This window comes from Nyctereutes procyonoides, unplaced genomic scaffold, assembly GCF_905146905.1.
Source record: "Nyctereutes procyonoides isolate TBG_1078 unplaced genomic scaffold, NYPRO_anot_genome, whole genome shotgun sequence".
In the NCBI taxonomy this organism is placed as follows: domain Eukaryota; kingdom Metazoa; phylum Chordata; class Mammalia; order Carnivora; family Canidae; genus Nyctereutes; species Nyctereutes procyonoides.
Window position 1 is genome coordinate 19,699,773 of NW_026575046.1, and position 19,787 is coordinate 19,719,559.

Consider the following 19,787-nt stretch of genomic DNA (forward strand, 5'->3'; position numbering starts at 1 on the left):
AGGGGGTTTATCCCTTGCCTCACATAAAGTCTCCTTTGGTTGAAAATCATATAAACATTGAACTGAGAACATTTGCTGCCTTTCTTGATTTACAGATGTTTTCTTAGAACTATACTTCCAAACAGTTCCAGCTGGTTATAGCTAAGGCCTGTGTAAATTGATAAGATGCATCTGGCTTCAAAACATAGACTAAGTCCAGGGGCAGGCTCTTGGTGTCCCCAGAGAATCTGGTTGGGGTAGGAGCTAAGTCTTAGAACCACTTGCTCTGTTTATGAGTGCCAAGTTAATCCCCAGCAGGGAGAGAGAGAGGGAGCAGGCTGCTGGGCTCTTCCTGCTGTTGAAAATTCACTGGGCACTCACTGGAAGTTTTCTTCCTTTCTTCTGCCCTGAATGTTTTTCCAAACATGAAGGTAAGATAATAATTTCATTACTTTTGTGAACGAAGGAATCTCAAAAGGGAGAGAGGCTTAACCAAAATGACTCAAATAAGGAGAAGTCATGGGGAAATAGGAAAAACAAAGATCTGGGGGTAACTTAAAACAACAAAAAAATCCTTTTTAAAATATGTTTAACAATTCGGCCAAAGTGAATTCCATTTTTTGTTTGTTTGTTTTGTTTTGCAGTAAAATTACTGGTTCAGAGGTCTGGGAACCAGAGTTGGAGGCAATGTTTATGAAAGTCCTGAGAAAGCGATTAAGAAATACAATAATACCATTGTTATTTCTTAGGGAAAACTTCCTTCCAGTGTATTTTGTTTGTTTATTTGTTTGATTTGGGGCCATGCCATGAGCCCCCATGACTTGACTTATGTAAAAGTCCTGGAGTTTTAGAATTTGGAATCCTTGATGAAATATCAGGAATGTGAGAGTGGAGGATACAGATGGATGGAATGCAATTAAAGGTTTACCAAATATACTTGTTGGCCCCAATACAACATCGCCAAATGTTAGGAAAATTACGATTCAACCAGTGAGAGGACCAGAGACAGCAACTTCAACTTATTTTTGCATCACTTGTTATTAATTTGTGATTGTTCTATCTTGTCCATTTGTTAACATACTCTTTCTGAAGTTGGGAAATGATAACTGCTTCATTTTCAGGGACCCAGCTAGCAAATTTCAAGGCATTCTTTTGGTTAATAGATTCAGCTTATATAACTCATGAAGAGAACTGCCTTGTAATAAGCAGATCTTCACAGGTTATAATAAAGAGTACATATATGGGAAAGGTGTTGACAAAGGCAGGCCTAATGAGAAAAAAAAAGTATATTCCCTAAAAGTTGGTTGAATTTCTTTTAAAATGTGTTTTAAAAGCTGTTAAGAAAAAAAAAAAAAAGAAAAAAAAGAAAAGCTGTTAAGAATGTTAAGAGTGAATCTTTTCATGATGCCTGCTTTGGCTGAGAGTTGAAGGCCAAGAACAAAGAATGCTGCGTATCCCCACATTTTAGACTGAGATACTGGACAGGAAATGCAGTATTACAAAAAGGGAGCTTAGGGCCCCCTGGGTGGCTCAGTTGGTTAAATGGCGGACTCTTGATTTCAGCTCAGGTCATGATCTCAGGGTAATGAGATTAAGCCCTGCATCGGGCTTTGAGCTCAGTACGGTCTGCTTGTCCCTCTCCCTGACCCTGGCTCATGTACACTCTCTCTCAAAAAAAGAAAAAAAAAAGGTAGCTTTACTTCTGTCAGGTGACACTTTGAGTATACCTATCCTTAACACAAGATCAACCCCTTAGAGTACTGGAGATTTAGGGAATGATGTGGGAAACAAAGACCAAAGAAAAAATTAAGTTTTCTTACTGTCTATAGCCCATCGACAAGTCCTTGAAACAAATAGTGACCTTTCTCTAGAAACTCAGCTGCCTTGTTGTTGACAGTTTGCTGAGGGTAAAAGGCAATCTTAGCTTAACATTATCCTGACCCCCCAGGATTCTGTAAGTCTATTTTAGCATATAAAAATTCCTTTGGAAATTTCCTTTACTTTACTCCCATTCTCCCCCACCCCAAGATACATGTTAGCAATCGTCCTCCAAGCATATAGCCCAGTGATATATATCTGAAGGGTCTCATGACTAAGGTATTATTAGACAGTAGCTGGGCCCCCTAAAGGTCCGGGAAACCTTGGTTCCAAAATTCCTTAGATACTTACAATATCCTTATCTCTCTCCCAACTCAAAAGTATACAGTTAATTACCCATCACAACTCCAGTGCAGCTCCTTCTGCCCGTGGGTCCTGTCCTCCTGCTTTGATAAAACCACCTTTTTGCACTGTAGATGTCTCAAGAATTCTTTCTTGACCATTTGCTCTGAACCCCAACATTTCCATATCAGGGAATGATACTCTGGTCATATATGGGAAAATCTAAAGCCACAGGTTGGTTCACTGGTCTGCCTTTAGCAGAGTAAATCAACACAGCAGGGTTGGTTACATCCTGGACATCTAGAGTCTGACAGGATAAGGACATGTGCAAGTATCTTATAGACTCAAAGTGGACCTTTGGGAAGGAGCCAGACTTGGGTCTCCAGGGATTCTGCTTAACAAACTGCCTGCAGGATGAAGCAACCCCAACAGGTAGGATCCATAGGCGAAAGGACTCCCACGAGGCAAGCATTGGTGAGAATCCAGAGTCATGAACAAAGAGATTAATCATTTGTACCAGAGTACAGTGGTTGTAGATCTGCAATGGGGCGGGGGGGAGAGCATCCAAAGAACCACAAAAAGCGCAGTGGGAGATAAAGAATCAACTTTCAAACATCCTGGTTTCCCATCACGATCTCCAGCTGGCTCAGTCACACAAGACCCTTTTTGGCTCTTGCCCCTTTCATTCCTGCTGCTGTGACTTTGAAGAAGACAGAGGGAGCTTGGAGAGGTGAGGAAGAAAAGAAAAAGAACGAGAAAGAATTCTGAAGGAGACACCCTCTCACCCCTGTTATGAGCATGCAGGACCCTGGAGTAGGATAGTGAATTGATTGGATACTGAATTGAAATTTGACTACTAGATTGTTTCAGAATTTTTGTTTTCTGAAAATGTGAGTGTTAGTGCCTGGGAGTGACTAGTAAAGCCATGAAATAGGCTTTCCTACAGGCAGAAAAAATGAGTTGACATGGCAGAGAGTTAAAGACATCATTGAAAAAGGAAAAAAAAAACTTGTAGTTTTTAATTAAAAAACAAAACAACACAACAACCTTTAAAAGACACTGCTTTACAAACTTATTGAAAAGTCAGAAAAGTATTCACAACTTTTCCCACCACTGTTCACTCATTTCCAGGATGCCCACAGCTATTAGGGTTTTGGTCATGCCAATCAAAATAACAGGCTAAAAGCTTTGTAGAACAATAAAAAGCAGAAGTATGCAATTAGAATTTTACAACTGAAAGATACGTAAAAAGACGGTAAGTAGGGATCCCTGGGTGGTTCAGCGGTTTAGCGCCTGCCTTCGACCCAGGTCCTGATCCTGGGGTCCCAGGATCGAGTCCCATGTTGGGCTCCCTGCATGGAGCCTGCTTCTCCCTCTGCCTGTGTGTCTGCCTCTTTCTCACAGTCTCTCATGAATAAATAAATACAATCTTAAAAAAAAAAAAAGATGGTAAGTAATCCAGGAAGGAAAGTAGAAGGGTCTGGAAAAAATGTTGGGAAGCCACTTCACAACTATATGGAGAGAAAAAAAGCTTTGAGGGAGAAGAGAAAGAATATCAGCCTGTTAAAATCTGGGTAAGATGGCTTTAAGGACTGTTACACCGGGTTATAAATTGAATACATTTGATACTCTCAAAGAGTCTCCAGTAAAGATTTGAATTATATTCCTGGACACATTCAGTGGTCAAAGTATGGAAATACATAAAAGTAAAAATAAGATAATAGAAATCACCTATAATTTGATCCCAGAAAAATCCTATTAACCGTTGTTATATTTCTTTATAGATTTCTTTTTAAATATTTTTTTTTATTTATTCATGAAAGACACACAGAGAGAGGCAGAGACATGGTCAGAGGGAGAGGCAGGCTCCCTGCAGGGGAGGCCGGTGTGGGACTGGATCCCAGGACCTGGGGATCACGACCTGAGCCGAAGTCAGACACACAACCACTGAGCCACCCAGGTGACTCTCTAGATTTGTTTTTAATACATGTTTGATTTTTTGAACAAAATGTAACCCCATTTTACATACAATTTTGTGACCTGTCAGATCTTCAATATTTAGGCTGGTGCTTTCATGTAGAGACGATTACAGAAGGCCTCAGAGGTGTTTTAAACCTGAGCCACCTGCAGAACTAAGGGGCCTGGAGAGCCTCACTGCCCCTCTGGCTAGGGATGTGCTTTAACTTTGGGTTGACTCTTCATTTATGAAGCTTATTTCCCTTTTAACTCCTTACTCTTGGCTGGTCTGTCTTCTAGGCTTCTCCTATCTGGGTGTCCTTATGAGTGTGGAAGTTAGAGCGAAGGAGTGGAGAAAGGAATTAAAAGATCCCTAAAGAAATGTACTAATGGGTTAAATTTTCTGTTCGTTTGGCCATGATATTCCCAGGCCCCGAGTTGTCTTTACAGAAATGAACAGTAGGAGGTGAGCTCAACAGAACTGTATTAAACTTTTATTTAAAATGGAAGTTTAAAGGATAAGCAGAGTTGAGACTTGTCCATGGTAATTTTCTTCCTTATATTCCCAACTCACAAATCTTAACTTGTACAAATGTATTCACTTTCAACTCATTAAAGAAATGCAAACTTAAAGTAATGCTTTATTCCCTCCCCCTCAGGTAATAACTTTGTTCATCTTGGTGGGATTTACAGGAGATTTCCAAATTTTTTCAAGGTGAGAATGTTTTGGATTGTGTTGGAAATCATTAATTTTTTTATTTTTAGAAAGTTCTTTAGTATGGCCTGATTTTTATATTGCAGTCTGAACAACTTTATTCCTTCAATACTTTATCTTTCCACATTTTGAAAAAAGGCAATGATAGGAAAAGCTTGTTTTATCCTTATTCTTATTTTATTTTATTCCTTAAAAGGAAGAAACGTGAAGACTAAAAATACCTCAGGGTTTTCTTCTTGTCCCAGTACCATGATTTTACCTGCAATTCAGAGAAATGCACCAACCTTAGAATCGACACAACTTAGAGTACAATTTGATCTTTAAATGTTCTCATTGCAAAACATTTGGATTTTAAAGGTTGAGAGTTTTTTTTTCTTTTTTCCTTAATTGAAATATAGTTGATACACAATGTTATCTTGGTTTCAGGTATACAACATAGTGATTTGACAAGTCTATACCTTATGCTATGCTCCTATAAGGGTAGCTCCCATCTGGTTGAGAGCTTTCTTTGTTTTTAAGAGATTAGGTTTATTGACTGTTGAGACCTGGAAAAAAGCCAACATCTACCCATGGTCTTGTGCTTTCACTGTCAGTTTGATGGGATAGGACCGGGTCAGTTCACTTTATCAAGCTGTCAGAATATGTGTCAGGACCTGTGGTAGTGACAGGGGACATAAAGAGGATCAAAACGGTACCGAGAGTCCATTGGGTGAATCAGCTCTTGAAAGAGTTGGTTTCATTACAGATGTGCTAAGGGCTCTGGGAAAGGTCTTCATGGGGTATTATGGGAGAACAGAAGAGAGAAGGCCAAGGTAGCTTCCCTTCCTAAACCTTAGTGTGTGGGGGAAGGCCTCTGCCTGTCCCTGGGATACAACACAGGAAAATAGCAAGTTCAGATTGTTTAAGGGTCAAAAACACTGAGGCATTTGGATCATTGGTGCCATGTCAAGATGAAGACTAGCAAGATTGGCTCCATGAGAGCCTGTGAGGCACACATGCTACAGATGGGACCCCTTACTTTCAGCATCATCTCACAGGCTTAAGATAAGCACATATCACCTTGACTCCAGGTGTCTCCAAGGCTAGGAATGTGCTTGAAATTGAGACATCAGGAGTCTGAGTTCCTTTACCCCTTGTAAAATGTGCTTTTAGGTGAGGCATCCTTTAGGACTTAGCCATGTGATCTTCTTGACAGAGCTGGAGTTAAGTATCACATGAGAACCCACTCTCCATTTTTCATGTATTTTAATGGAGCGGAGTTATTTAAGCTCAAATTGACCCTACTTGGGTGTGTTCTTGAGAAGTAGCCTAAATGAACAGGGGGAGCATTTAGAAATAAATTTCTGACCCTCTAGTCTTTACCAGTTTTTAGTTTCTCACTTCTCATAAGGTCTTTTTAGAGCTTTTTGTCTTCTAGCTAAGAGTTTCTGTATAGTTCTTTAATTCATTATTCAGAATCTTTTCAAAGTCCCGAATACTTCCTCCGATATGTTCTCACCTACCCTCCCAAATGTGAACACTCAGTTATCTTTATTTTCACAACATATTATACTGTACACATTTCTGTCAAGAAATTGTTCAAATTAGATATATTATGGATTGTGTTTGTATTATTGTATTATGATTATATATCTTCATTTTTGTCCTCTACTCTATCAATAGTCAGTGACCCATCTCTTATTGTGTCTACAGCTCGGGTGTCTAAATAGTGTCTAGTACCTTATAGATGCTTAATAAATGTTAATCTCTATAAAAGTTGGTCCCTTCCACTTATATTTTTAAGTATCTCGGGATGCTTTTGGTGCCTCCTAAAAAATTGTGAAGCAATTTTTTTGAATTAATTTTGACTATTTTTTGTGTCCTCCTCTCTTATCTTTCTACCTGATTTACAACAATTTGACAGAGCTGCCTCGCCAGTCGATTGCCAGTGGGATACCTATGCCCCATGGTCAGAATGCAACGGGTGTACCAAGACTCAGGTAGGACCATACAAAAAATTTGTATTTATTGTTTATATGCAGAAATAGTTTACATATGGACAAATGATATTTTGACATGTTATTTTTTTTGTTTCTTAAAAATATATTTAGTAATTTTAAAGGGAGAAAAGTATGACTTTAATAATAATGTAATAATTTCTGCATTCTTATTTTTCTTGCAGGACTTTTCTAAATCTTACATTTGAGCCTAGAAATATACATAGAATAAAGCAATTCACTATTTAACTATTAGAGAAATTGAAGAGCATGAAATGAAGTTAGTAGGTAATTCAAAATCTGTTTTATACTTATTGGGTTCAACTTTTCTTGTTATTTTAAAACAAGCACTAACAAGTACACCATAGCTGCTTTGTTTTATCTAAGGAATACTGAACGACCATGAAAAGTGAAACATTTTGCACTTTTTAAAAAATATTTTGCTTTTAAGTAATCTCTACACCCATCATGGGCCTTGAACCTACAAACCTCAGATCAAGAGCTGCATGCTCCACTGACTGATCCAGGCAGGTACCCTATATTCCATTTTTTTTAAAGTAGTCTCCACACCCAGCATGGAGCCCAACATTGGGCTTGAACTCACGACTCTGATATCAAGACCTGAGCTAAGATCAAGAGCCAGGTGCTTAATTAAGCAGCTGAGACACTTGGACACCCCTCTACTATTTTATTTATTTTTTTATTTTTAAGATTTTACTTATTTATTTGAAACACAGAGCATGAGAGAAAGATAGAGCAGGGGGAAGGATAGAAGGATAGAAGGATAGAAGCAGAACCCCGCTGAGAAGAGAGCCTGATGTAGGACTTGATCATGACCTGAGCCAAAGGCAGACTCTTCACTGACTGAGCCATGTAGGCTTCCACAACTCTACTATTTTAAAGTTATACTTTTGGCATGAATTTTAACAGCTGTATTATTTTCCATTATATGACTATATCAGTCTTATTTATCCACTTTCCTGTTGTTTGAGATTTAGGTTATCTACATTTTCATTATTATAAATAAAACTTCAGTGAACATTTTTGTACATAGAAATCTGTCCTCTCACCTGGGTGGCTCAGCAGTTGAGTGTCTGCCTTTGGCTCAGGGCGTGATCTCGGAGAATCAGGATGGAGTCCCACATTGGGCTCCCTGCATGGAGCCTGCTTCTCCCTCTGCCTGTGTCTCTGCCTCTCTCTCTCTCTCTCTGTTTCTCATAAAAAAATAAATAAAATATTAAAAAAAAAAGAAATCTGTCCTCTGTTCTGATAATTTTCTCAGGATAAATTCCAAAAATATAATGTTTGTTTTAAAGGTTCTAAACATTTGAATGATTAAATATGTTTTTATTGAAATATAATTAACATATGACATTATATTAGTTTCAGGTACACAACATGGTTCTATATTTGCAGAATATTTTAAAGGTGGTTCAGCTTGAATAAAAATGTGTATTTAAAAATCACTTTTTAATTATTAAAATAACAGAACCATATTACAGAAGATAATTTGTGTTTTGAAACATCATCATAATCATCATTTTCGTCAAGCATTTAGTACCTACATGAGTGATATTTACAAAACAAGTTACACAAATGTAGAATTTGGCTTTGGGCAAATAAATGACTACTCTGATTACAAGCAAATGGGTACTTGAATAACAAGGCAAAAGTGAAACACCAAATAAGGAAAACTTTTTATAATTTAAGAATAAGAAAGAGATGGAAGGTATTTGCCATATTAATAATTTTTTTCTTTGCGAGAAGGTCATCATGCAATGATTACATCCCTAGATTATAATAACAAAATTTTCACCCAGAAAGAGACAAGTGAAAATGAAAATAGGGTCATAAGATCAGAATTTGTCAAGTGAGAATGAGACTGTCCACAGTGGGCAGCCATCAAAGTGATCCTCACATACAGAGAGAGGGAAACATTATTTAGACAACACAATCTGTGCTTTGGAACTTCACAAAAGGATAATTTAATAAGACACGTAAGAGAGAAATCTTCAACAATTAAATACAGAAACTAAAAACTTATTAAGGAACTGTACTGTGTTCCATTCCCCATATTCCTCCATGGCATCTCTACTTAGATCTAATGGAAGGTGCCAGTGTCAGGCCCAGGCTGACACAAAACTGCTCAAAGAGCAAATTGCAATACTGTGACCCTTTGTCTGAAAGAATCTCCATCTCTAACCTGGTTTAGGATGGATGAGGAGATTCAACCTTGGTGTGTGATGAGGGAAAGAAGTAGAAATGTGTTCACGTTTAGCCCAGAAGGCTGACCTATGGCCTGCAGAATTCCCATAAGGATCAAATATGTGCTGGTTGCTACATTCTTTTTTTTTTTTTTTTAAAAGATTTTATTTATTTATTTGAGAGAGAGCACAAGCAGGAGGAGAGGCAGACAGAGGGAGATGGAGAAGCAGACTCTCAGCTGAGCAGGGAGTCCAGTGCGGAGCTCAATCCCAAGACCCTGGGATCATGACTTGAGCTGAAGGCAGACACTTAACCAACTGAGCCATGTGGGTGCCTCTGGTTGCTACATTCTTAAAGGGTCTCATGACTGCCTGTTCATCTCACTGATAGTTAATAAGGAACCCAATGATAAGCACCAGAGAAATCCTGCAAAATGGTTTTATATGTAGAAACACACTTATGATCTGATACTCTGCACATCCGCTCTCCCTTGAGCACTAAGGATATAAGCACCAACATCTCAGGAATTATTTCTTGACCATTCCACTCCTGGCCCCACATCAGTTTGTATATCCTGTCTTCCCCATTAGTCTTTGCCATTAAAATTCTCTGGAATGCCAGATTCTGTTTATTTTTTTTTTAATAGGGAAAAGGTGAGTATAGGAAGAGGTTTGTATGATGTATCTGATTGCTGTTGGGGAGGGACAGGGTTTTGTGGATGTTTCTTTTTGTTTAAATATTAAATACATGCCTTCACACTGATTAAGTGACTTTTATGACGAATTAGTTGCTTCTTAGTTGGCTTGATGATTTCCTCTATTTTCCCATACTTTGTCTCCCAGAGATTTGCCTTTGGCGTATTTCCCATTTCAGAGGCCAATGATTTTGATTATCTAGTAGAATTCCATTGCAGAGGTAGCTTCACCTTTGGACTACCAAGATTTCTATACTGAAAATCTGACTTCCATGTTCACACATAACTCTCTCTAGATTGTTTTGCTTTGCCTTGCCTTCCTGAAGAAGGCTTAACATCCAACTAAAATCAATTCCACCACTTTTATAAAGGTTGTTCTAACTTTACTTCTCCTTAGCCCTGGTTCCCAAGATCCTTCTCTCCCTCTGGCAAAATTTGTGTCACCCTTCTAGTTAGCTCCTGGTACATAGCTTGAGCAAAAACATTAATCATCTTTATCAACTTATTTGCTTATATGTCTACTCAGAGAACTCTTTCAAGTTACTTTCTTAAAGATTCACTGATTTTTTTTTTTTACACTCAACCCTGAGAATAAATAAGTATATGGCTGGGAGTGCTTCATAAATAGTAATCCAAGAGTCAGTGTACTCAAGGACAAGTAGGTCTGTGGGTTTATTGATTTGGGAGGTTTTACATCTGTGCATCAGAACAATTTCCTGAACAATGTTTCTTCAATTGTATTAATTTCTCTCAGATTTTGTTTCTCAGGTAAAGGAAAGGAGATATTAAAAAGCACAATCTGTTTGTGTTTAGACTCACAGGAGGTCAGTTGCTGTTTATGGGCAGTATGGCGGCCATCCTTGTGTTGGAAGTGCATTTGAAACACAACCGTGTGAACCTACACGAGGATGTCCGACAGAAGAGGGATGTGGAGAGCGTTTCAGGTGTTTCTCAGGTATTTGTTTTCCATAGGTTTGGAAACTCCATGCAGAGTGTAAATTCAAAATGTTATTTGATTAACCTGCTCAGTATTTATTTGTTCAGTTTTACTGAATTTATATTGACATAAAATTAATTTTATTGGCTTATTACACACTCAGCTATCATTATTTCAAATGCAATATCATTATTTCATCTGGTAATAAAGGTGGAGATACTCTTTGCTTCTTTGAAAGGAAATATGGCTATTGACAGACCCAAACAGTTCTTGACATTGTATTTTTGTTGAAGATGTGAGAGTCTGGTATATCAAGATTGGGCAAAAACAATGTTACTGCCCAAGTTATTATTATATTTACCAGGAAAGTAACTCTAATTATCTAGTTAAGAAGCAGTACAGATCACTCCTATGTACAGGGTGATTGAAACATAATTTCAAGTTTTGGCACTATTATTTGACCTATTGTTTATGTAGCATTTGTGTAGTCAGATTAATTCAACAACCTTTGGCAAATAGTTATTATTCTTAATATGGTCCAGAAATAGTGGTGAGGATTGTGGATATATAAATGAAACACATAGCCTCTTCCTTCAAAAATATTAAAATTTACAGACAGAATAGTACATAAATAATCCCTATGTTAGAAGTACCCCTCGACAATACCTGTGGAACCCCTATTTTACTTTCAAAACCCAAATCAGATGACTCCTCTTTTAGGAAGCATTCCTTAGTTCCTCAACTGATAGAGATAATTAACAAGTCACTGCTCTGTGTTCCCCATGTACATCATACCATCTGTAATCTGGAGTATTTGTTGACGTGGTTATTTCTCTTGTGAACTCCTTGAGGATATGGATAATAGTCCTTTAATTTTTGCATCTGAAGTACCTGGTACATAGTAGACTCTCAACAAATGTTAGTTGCATTGGATTGAGTGAGACCACACTGGGGTGCATGAAATACCATCAGAACAGTTGTGTGTAATGCATACCATGAGGATGTATACGAAGGACATGCATTACAGCCTGTGGTATAGGGATGATTTCTAAGAAAAAAATAATGTTTAATTTGATTCTTGAAGGACAAGTACATGACAGGTACAGAAATCCTTCTAGGCTGAGAGAACTATAAGTGCAAGGTCAGAGGAGATGACAGAAAGCCTGGCCTTTTATTCATGTAGGTGTGATGAGGGCACAGGAAGCTGCTAGGAGAAGAGCTGGAGATGATGCTGGGGAGGTAGGCAAGGGTTAGATCATTTAGTACCCTTCAGTGCCTCCTTGGTGCCTGGGATGTACATCTACCATAACAATTACATAGTGGGATCTATGTCTATAATGATCTAAGTCTTTATAGCCCCTCCTACTAGATTGTAAGGTATATGAAAATCCCAGCTTACCATTTGTATTTGTACTCTAACATCTGGAAGAGTGCCTTGCACAGAAATGTTGGGTTTTAACCTTTTGACCCAGTTTCCATGTTCTCAAAAGCTTATACATCAAATCACCAAAAAACAAACAAACAGAGCCTTGCCATCTTGGTCAGTAATTACAAAAAATAAGCTGAAAGTTGAAGGGCAGGATGTCAATCTGTCTTCCCAGTGGTTGACACCTTTTGATTTTGGGAAGACTCAGACAAACAGCTTGATTATGGGTGAGAGCCTGGAATTTGAATTCAGTTTTTATTTTCCATTTTGTTTCTAGCTGAGATCAGAATCAATTTTGTGTGTTATGAGGACCAAAATAATCACCAGTCCTTTCCTGGACATCTTGAGGATTGATCTCAAAATCACTTTAGAATATTAGTGCAGTGTTGGGATCAGAGGCAAAATCTTTTTTTTTTTTTAAGATTTATTTATTTATTTTAGAGTGAGTGAGCAGGAGCAGGGGGACAGGCAGAGGGAAAGGGAGAGAATCTTCAAGCAGACTCCCTGCTGAACATGGAGCCCCATACCAGGCTCCAAATCATGACCCTGAGATCAAACCTGGCCCAAAACCAAGAGTTGGAAGCTCAACTGACTGAGCTGCCCAGGTGCCCTAGAGGCAAAATCTTTTTGATCCCAAGTAGTTTTTCCCTTCTTCCTCTGTTATTTTTTGTGGGGGCTTATCTTCTGTACAGGCCAGTGCATCAGCAAATCTTTGGTTTGCAATGGGGATTCTGACTGTGAAGAGGATAGTGCTGATGAAGACAAATGTGAGGACTCAGAAAGTAGACCTTCCTGTGACCTTGATCAACCTCCTCCCAACATAGAACTTACTGGAAATGGGTAAGGTACTGGGCAGCTTCCTGTGTATATTGATGGGTTATAGCTTTTCATTTGGTTTTGTTTTATTTTATGGTTTGGTAAGTATAATAACAAGTCATAATAGCTAAGCCTTTGGCTCAGAACTCTTTGCTATACCCTGAAACATTTAAAACAATTTTTAAAAAGTTTTATTTATTTAAGTAATCTCTACCCCTAATGTAAGGGCTTGAACTCACAACCCCAAGATCAAGAGTCACTGCTCCCCCAACTGAGCCAGCTAGGTGTGTGAGCACTTTTAATTCATAACTGTATATCTGAAAATATATCTGATAAATGTGGAGTGTCCAATTGTCCCTGGACTGTCCTGCTTTTAACACTGCAAGTCATATGTTCAGGAACACCCCTCAGACCTGGGAAAACCTAGATAGTTGGTCATCTTATGGAAAGGGAGAGAATGAAGAGGTAATAGAGTATGAACACAGAAAGAAGAGAGAAAGTGGTGTGTTGGAATATTTAGGCTTGAAAAATAATTGTCTAAGCCAGCTGGAAACTTTCATTTTCAGGTGAAGTTGGGACAATCCCATTTTGTCCTTTCAAAAAGAATTCTGAAAAACTTTTAAGGGTCAGATCCAAGTTGAGATATCAAGGCTTGAAAATAATTTGTTTTAGAGTGGTAGTTTGAGGTGGCTTTTCTATAATATTTTCAATTTCATTAGCAGAGAAATGGTAAAATTACTCTAAAGAGTATTACCATTCAGTAAGCTAAGAAGCAATTTAGTTGAAATTTGTCATACAAATTTCCTTCTCCTCAAGAGTAATCTTAATTGCACTGGTTTATCTATAGATTCAACTAAAAACCAGCTGTTGCCATTAGATACAAAAGGGCTGTGTGTTTACCAAACATGTTCTTAGGCTAAAGGGATGTTGGATTTCCCCAGCAATTAGTTTTCCCTATTATACTACCCAGGGGAGGCTGAATAATGTATGGTGTGCTTTAGGATACTGATCTCTTTATTTGAACTTTCTTGAAGAGATGCTTAACTGTAATATATTTCAAGATTTTCTAGAATTTCTTTTTTCAGCAAGGACTATTTCTGGTTTGTAACGGTCTTTTCTTCCTTCCTTCCTTCCTTCCTTCTTCTTCTTCTTCTTCTTCTTTTTTTTTAAATAGTTACAATGAACTCACTGGCCAGTTTAAGAACAAAGTCATCAACACTAAAAGTTTTGGTGGTCAATGCAGAAAAGTATTTAGTGGGGATGGAAATTTTTTCTATAGACTGAGTGGAAATATCCTTTCCTATACATTCCAGGTACTTAATTTCATTGATTTAATTTATTTTTAATCTGTGAATTATCGCCAGAGATCATTACTTATGTGATACTGATTTTTTGGTATTTGTTGAGAATTTATTTGTGGCCTAATATTTGGTCAGTTCTTACAAATGTTTTATATGGGCTTAAAAATGATATATATCTTTAACTCTGGGATTCAGGGCAGTGATACTTTTAATTTGTCTCATTTAGGTGTAAGTATTATTTTGCCTCATTTTCAAGGCCATGAGCCATATGGGCCCCAAACTAGATGGTCTGTTCCTGTATGGGTGTCATAACTCAAGGCCCTGGTCATGACTGGTTGTGGTAATCTCTTTACCACTGCCAAAGTGTCAGTGTCACTTAAAAATGCTTTCATTTTTAAATTGTGAAAGGGTATGAATAACATAAACATACAGTTTGAGGGAAACTATACAACAAATACTCATCTATGTCCACCAACCACCTTAAGAAATAGAATATTGCCAATGACCGACTTAGCGGTTCTCATCTACCTCTCAATGGTCACATCCTCCCCACTCTCGTTCCCCAAACACTAGCTTCTGTTTTGTATTAACCACTTCTTTGTTTTTCTGTATATGTTTATCTCATATGTCTTTGTCCCTGAATAAAAATGTGTGATTTAAAAAAAAAATTGTGATTTAGTTTTGCCTGCTTTTTTTTTTTTTTGGCCATTTTTATAAGTAAATCCTACTTATTCTTCTATGAATTTTTTTCACTCAAAATTATGGTTTTGAAATTTATTCATGCTGATGTAGATGACATTTTTATTGCTGGTTCCAATTTTTTCTTATGAAAATGCCTTGCACATTCTTGTGCATGAGTTCCATGCAAATGATCTAGAGTTTCTCTAGGGCGTACACCTGGTGCTTGAATTGCTGCCTTGCAGGTTATGTACAGGTTACACTCAGTAAAGCTTCCAAAATGTTTGTGTCATCAATTTAGACCCTGTCAGCAGTGTGGAATGGGGGCGGGGGGCGGCGGCTGTGCTCCATATCCTTGTCAACGTCTGTATTGCCAGAATTTTCCATTTTGCTTAGAGTCTCAGGGTTTCTGTTCCAGGTTTCTTCTTGCAAGCTGTTTCTGTCTTACTCACCGAAACTCATTCTTTCCATGATTTCTACACAAAATCCACTCACACAGATAGAGTTATGGCTTAAGGGGGAGAATCCTAAACATTTGAAGGGAATATAGAGGAGAAATTTTTTGTTGTAGTCATGCTAACACATTCAACAAAAACATTTTGACATCTCCATTTTAAAACATCTGTCCTTCTAGAAACTCAACAAATCAAAGCTTCTGTTCTCATCACATTTTGGTCTCTTTTCTCTTCTTTTAAGACCTCTTCTTTCACTCCCTTCCTCACTTCTTTCCAGAATTCCGAAAATCTCCAGTTCAGTACTTCTTATCTATTGTCCCCAATTTTGTAAATCAAAACTATTTGGATGTTCAGACAGAAGGGCTTTTGTTTACCAAAATTAACCCTCTTCAGAATGCAGTTTTGATCATCAACAGCATCCTCTTCTGACTTACAATAGAATAAGTTACATTTAAGAATTACTGCATCATTGGGTGGCTCAATCAGTTAAAAGACCGACTCTTAATTTCAACTCAGGTCATGATCTCATGGGTTGTGAGATGGAGCCCTGGGCTCTGTGTTCAGCAGGGGGGTCTGCTTGAGGTGCTTTCCCTCCCTCTGCCCTTCCCTGTCACTCTCTCTCTGAAATAAATAAATAAATAAATACATTATTTATTTGAGAGAGAAAGAGAGTGCATGCATGCGCGTGCATGAGTAAGGGGGAAGAGGAGAGGGAGAAGAGGGAGAGGGAGACATAGACTCCTCACTGAGCAGGGAGCCCAATGCAAGGCTCAATCCCAGGATCCCAGAACCCTGAGATTATGACCTGAGCTGAAGGCAGATGCTTGACTGACTAAGCCACGGAGGCACCCCAAATTAAATAAATCTTTAAAATAAAGGAATCATGGAAATGGAAAATGAAACTGATCTGAAAAAAAAAAAAGGTAGCTGCCAATTTTTGAATACCTACTGTGGCATCTGTACTGTTTTAGGCAATTTGTGTATGTTTAATCCTTATAACATATTTGGAAGGTAAGTGGTATTTTACTATTTTATATATGTAGAAGTTGAGGCTCAGAGGACTTCAGCTGACTTGCTCTAAATCACCAAATTAATAAGTAGCAGAGCTTGGATCCAATCTGCCATATTTCAGAGCCCTTCCTTTTTCTATTATATTTTTCTCTCCCAATATCTCGTATTTAATGGCTTTCTCAACTCTAAATTCTACATGGTGGGTGATATGTATTGTAATTTAACTGTTGGCCAGAAGGGAGAATGTAACATAGGCATATGTAGAAAGTTTTTTCCCTCTATTCCTAGGAGGATGTGGTGATAATTCTTTCATAATTATAAGAGGGATAATTGCATATATACTTTTTTGGGTCAAATTTAGAGAGTTACAGAGCAGAGAAAATAATGAGAGAATTCCTGACATAGTTGGAAGGTAGACATGCTGGAAGCCTGCAGCTTCTGAAGAAGAGAAATAATTTAATAATAGCACAATCCTGACATTCATTTCCTTCAGCATGGCTTGGTTTTTGGATTGACATCTGAAATGCCTTTCCAGTCCTTGAGTTGAAGGTGTTTGTCAGAGGTAAAGGAAAATTATAACCTGTTATTGAGTGAAGAATAGAGATGTTTTGAGAATCCAGCCTGAGGGAAGTGAGGTGGAAGCAATAGGCAATGAGTCAGTCACTGAAGTGCTAACCCAGTGTGTAGATGTGGGTGGTAAATGCTCTCTGCAGCTCACATAGACCCGAAACCAGTGGGTATTCAGCTACTTCTGAGTGGAAAATTACTTTTGGCTTGTTGGAACAGAAATATTAAAAAATAAAAACAAAACATCTTATAATCTTTGTTTCATTATTAACATTGTAGTTTATCTGGGGCAAACCTGGTTTCTTGATGACTAAGCCACTTTCTTTGATACCATGCACATTGTTCCCTCATACTTTTCTTTTTCTTTTTTTCCTCATACTTTTCATACCACAAGGAAGCCTTGGACACATAAGCATATTCTTCCTCCATGGTTTCTTAGAGAAGGTGCCACTTTGCTAGTTCAGCATGGAGGCTGATGAGACTGTTGTGTTCATTGTCAACTTGGAATGAGTTGCAGATGGAAGTAAGGATTAGGGTTGAGGAAATGAAGTATCTCCTGGATCCTCCTGTATTTAGTTTTGAATGTACTTCATTATATTTTGGAAAAGAGATCCTATGTGCATATCAAATAAATAACAAAATCACATTCTTTTTAAAAAGACTTATTTATGGGGACACCTGGATGATTGAGCATCTGCCTTTGGCTCAGGGCGTGATCCCAAGGTCAGTGATAGAGTCCCACACTGGGCTCCTGCAGAGAGCCTACTTCTCTCTGCTTATGTCTCTGCCTCTCTCTCAATCTGTCTCTCATGAATAAATAAATAAAATCTTTAAAAAAAAACCCAAAACATAATCTCTTGAAAAAAAAAAAGATTTATTTATTTTAGAGAGAAAGAGAGAGAGAGAGCATGAGCAGGGGGAGGGGCAGCAGGAGAGGGAGAAAATCTCAAGCGACATCCCACTGATCATGGAGCTCAGCTTGGGGCTGGATCCGATGATCCTGAGATCATGACCTGTACTGAAACCTAGAGTCAGATGCTCAACCAACTGAGTCACCCAGGTGCCCCAACAAAATCATATTCTAAAGACAATTCTAACTAATGCTTAATTATCTGATCTTCTGTTTCCTTTGTTGGTATGAGTCTAGATATCTGATATTTTTAAATCTACCTTGCTAACCAGGAATAATTTAAATGATGACTGAAATAACTCACATACATGAAGAGCCCTTTATATACTATTCATTGTTCTAGTGCTTAAAATGGATTTTCTTCTTTTTTTCTTTTTAAAATAAATATTTATTTATTTGAGAGAAAGAGAGAGAGTGAGAGAGTGAGCACATGTTAATGGGGAAAGGGGCAGAGGGAAAGGGAGAGAGAGAAGCAGACTCCTTGTTGACCTTCCGCTGAGCATGTAGCCTATCACAGGGCTGGATCCCAATGCCCTGAGATCATGACCTGACCTGAAACCAAGAGTTGAATGCTTCACCAACTGAGCCACCTAGGTGCAGATCTTTTTTTCTTTATAATTAATCTAAAAATGTAGGTACTGTCGTTTTTATTTTATAGTTGAGGAAACCGAGACAAAAAATGCTGAAGAATTCACCCACAATCATAGAGATAATAGATAACATGGAATCTGAACCCAAGAAATGTGTTTGCAGAGCCCTTGCAACATGCTTTACTTAGGTGGGGTTAGAATACATATTAGTTTGATAGGAATGAGCCAGTAGAGAAAGAACAATTGAAGCTGTGGGAGAGGGAATAAGCCATCAATTTAATACGTCTTTAGAAGAGGGAGGGGATGCAATAGAGATGAGACAGAATTAGCTTTAGCTGGAGGAGGGACACCTGTGGAGAAGAGGAGTAGAAGAAATGCAAATATGTTTGTGGATTTGTTAGCCAGAAGTTTAGGAGACCTCTGTCTGATAATGGGAATGTTTATGAAGAAAGAGGTGAAGATCAGGTTCTGAGAGTGAGGGGAGTGGTTCTAAGATTGGAGGACGGAGGTAGGTACAGAGATTTTGAAATAGATACTGCAGAGAATGAGAGAGAAAGAAAATGGAAATATGAGGCTTCTGCACTGCATTGAGGGTCCTCATGAGACTGGGAATCATGAGTGGACTGATGTGGTACCATATATAGTTATGTGATTTTTCTATCGTAGTGCTGAGCAGCTTGGCTGTGAGCATTGAACCAGAGTTGGGATTCTGCAGGACAAGCATGATGGCTGGGCATATCTAAGGCAAGGGAGTTAAGATCATTGGCGAGAGACTGGTTCAAGTCATGAACCATGAAGTCTTTCTGGAAAGGAAGGAAGTGGAAAAATGAAGGTGCTGAGAGAGAGAGAGAGAGAAAGAGAGAGAGAGGGAGAGAGAAAGAAGGGAAACTAAATGGAAAAACTTGTGTCTACAGAGTTGAATAATAGCTATGGTGATAATAGAATGAAAGTCAAAAGACTGAGAGGTGGCAGGGTATAGGACATTTGGATTTGTGATTTCAGAGGAAGGATCAGTCTGGGGTATGGTAAGTTGGATGGAGAGATTATTAATTAAGGGGCATTTAAGAAGATCACATTTTACCTTGGAAAAGATGACTCTTGTAGCTCTGTGTAGAGTAGCTGAGAGTGAGGTGATGCTGAACTAAAGCAGGTAAAGAGGCTTATTTGCATTAATCAAGAGTTTGAACTGCAGATCTGAAGATGAGGAAAAATAGGCTTTTTTTCCCTTTGCAGTGAAAGGAAGATAGATAGCTTCTCTTTCTTAAGAAAGATAAAAAGTAAATTCTGTGTCTATCTAAAACCAAATAGGATGGAGACACTATCTAGTGGCTGTAGAAATCTCTAATGGCACTTTTATTTATTTATTTAAAGATTTTATTTATTTATTCATGAGACACACACACACACACAC

General features: G+C 38.1%; 1 protein-coding gene across 2 annotated transcripts in view; it reads left to right on the forward strand.

The window, feature by feature from the left end:
* Nucleotides 1–287: 287 nt before the first annotated feature.
* C7 (complement C7) overlaps nt 288–19,787 on the forward strand; it is a 51,808-nt gene continuing 32,308 nt past the window's right edge. For both annotated transcript variants that reach the window (XM_055325353.1, XM_055325354.1), the window contains exons 1-6: nt 288–410; nt 4,755–4,810; nt 6,714–6,789; nt 10,499–10,640; nt 12,741–12,888; nt 14,039–14,177. In XM_055325353.1, coding sequence (XP_055181328.1) covers nt 405–410; nt 4,755–4,810; nt 6,714–6,789; nt 10,499–10,640; nt 12,741–12,888; nt 14,039–14,177 — 567 coding nt within the window. In that variant the 5' untranslated portion in view covers nt 288–404. The remainder of the gene's footprint in view (nt 411–4,754; nt 4,811–6,713; nt 6,790–10,498; nt 10,641–12,740; nt 12,889–14,038; nt 14,178–19,787) is intronic.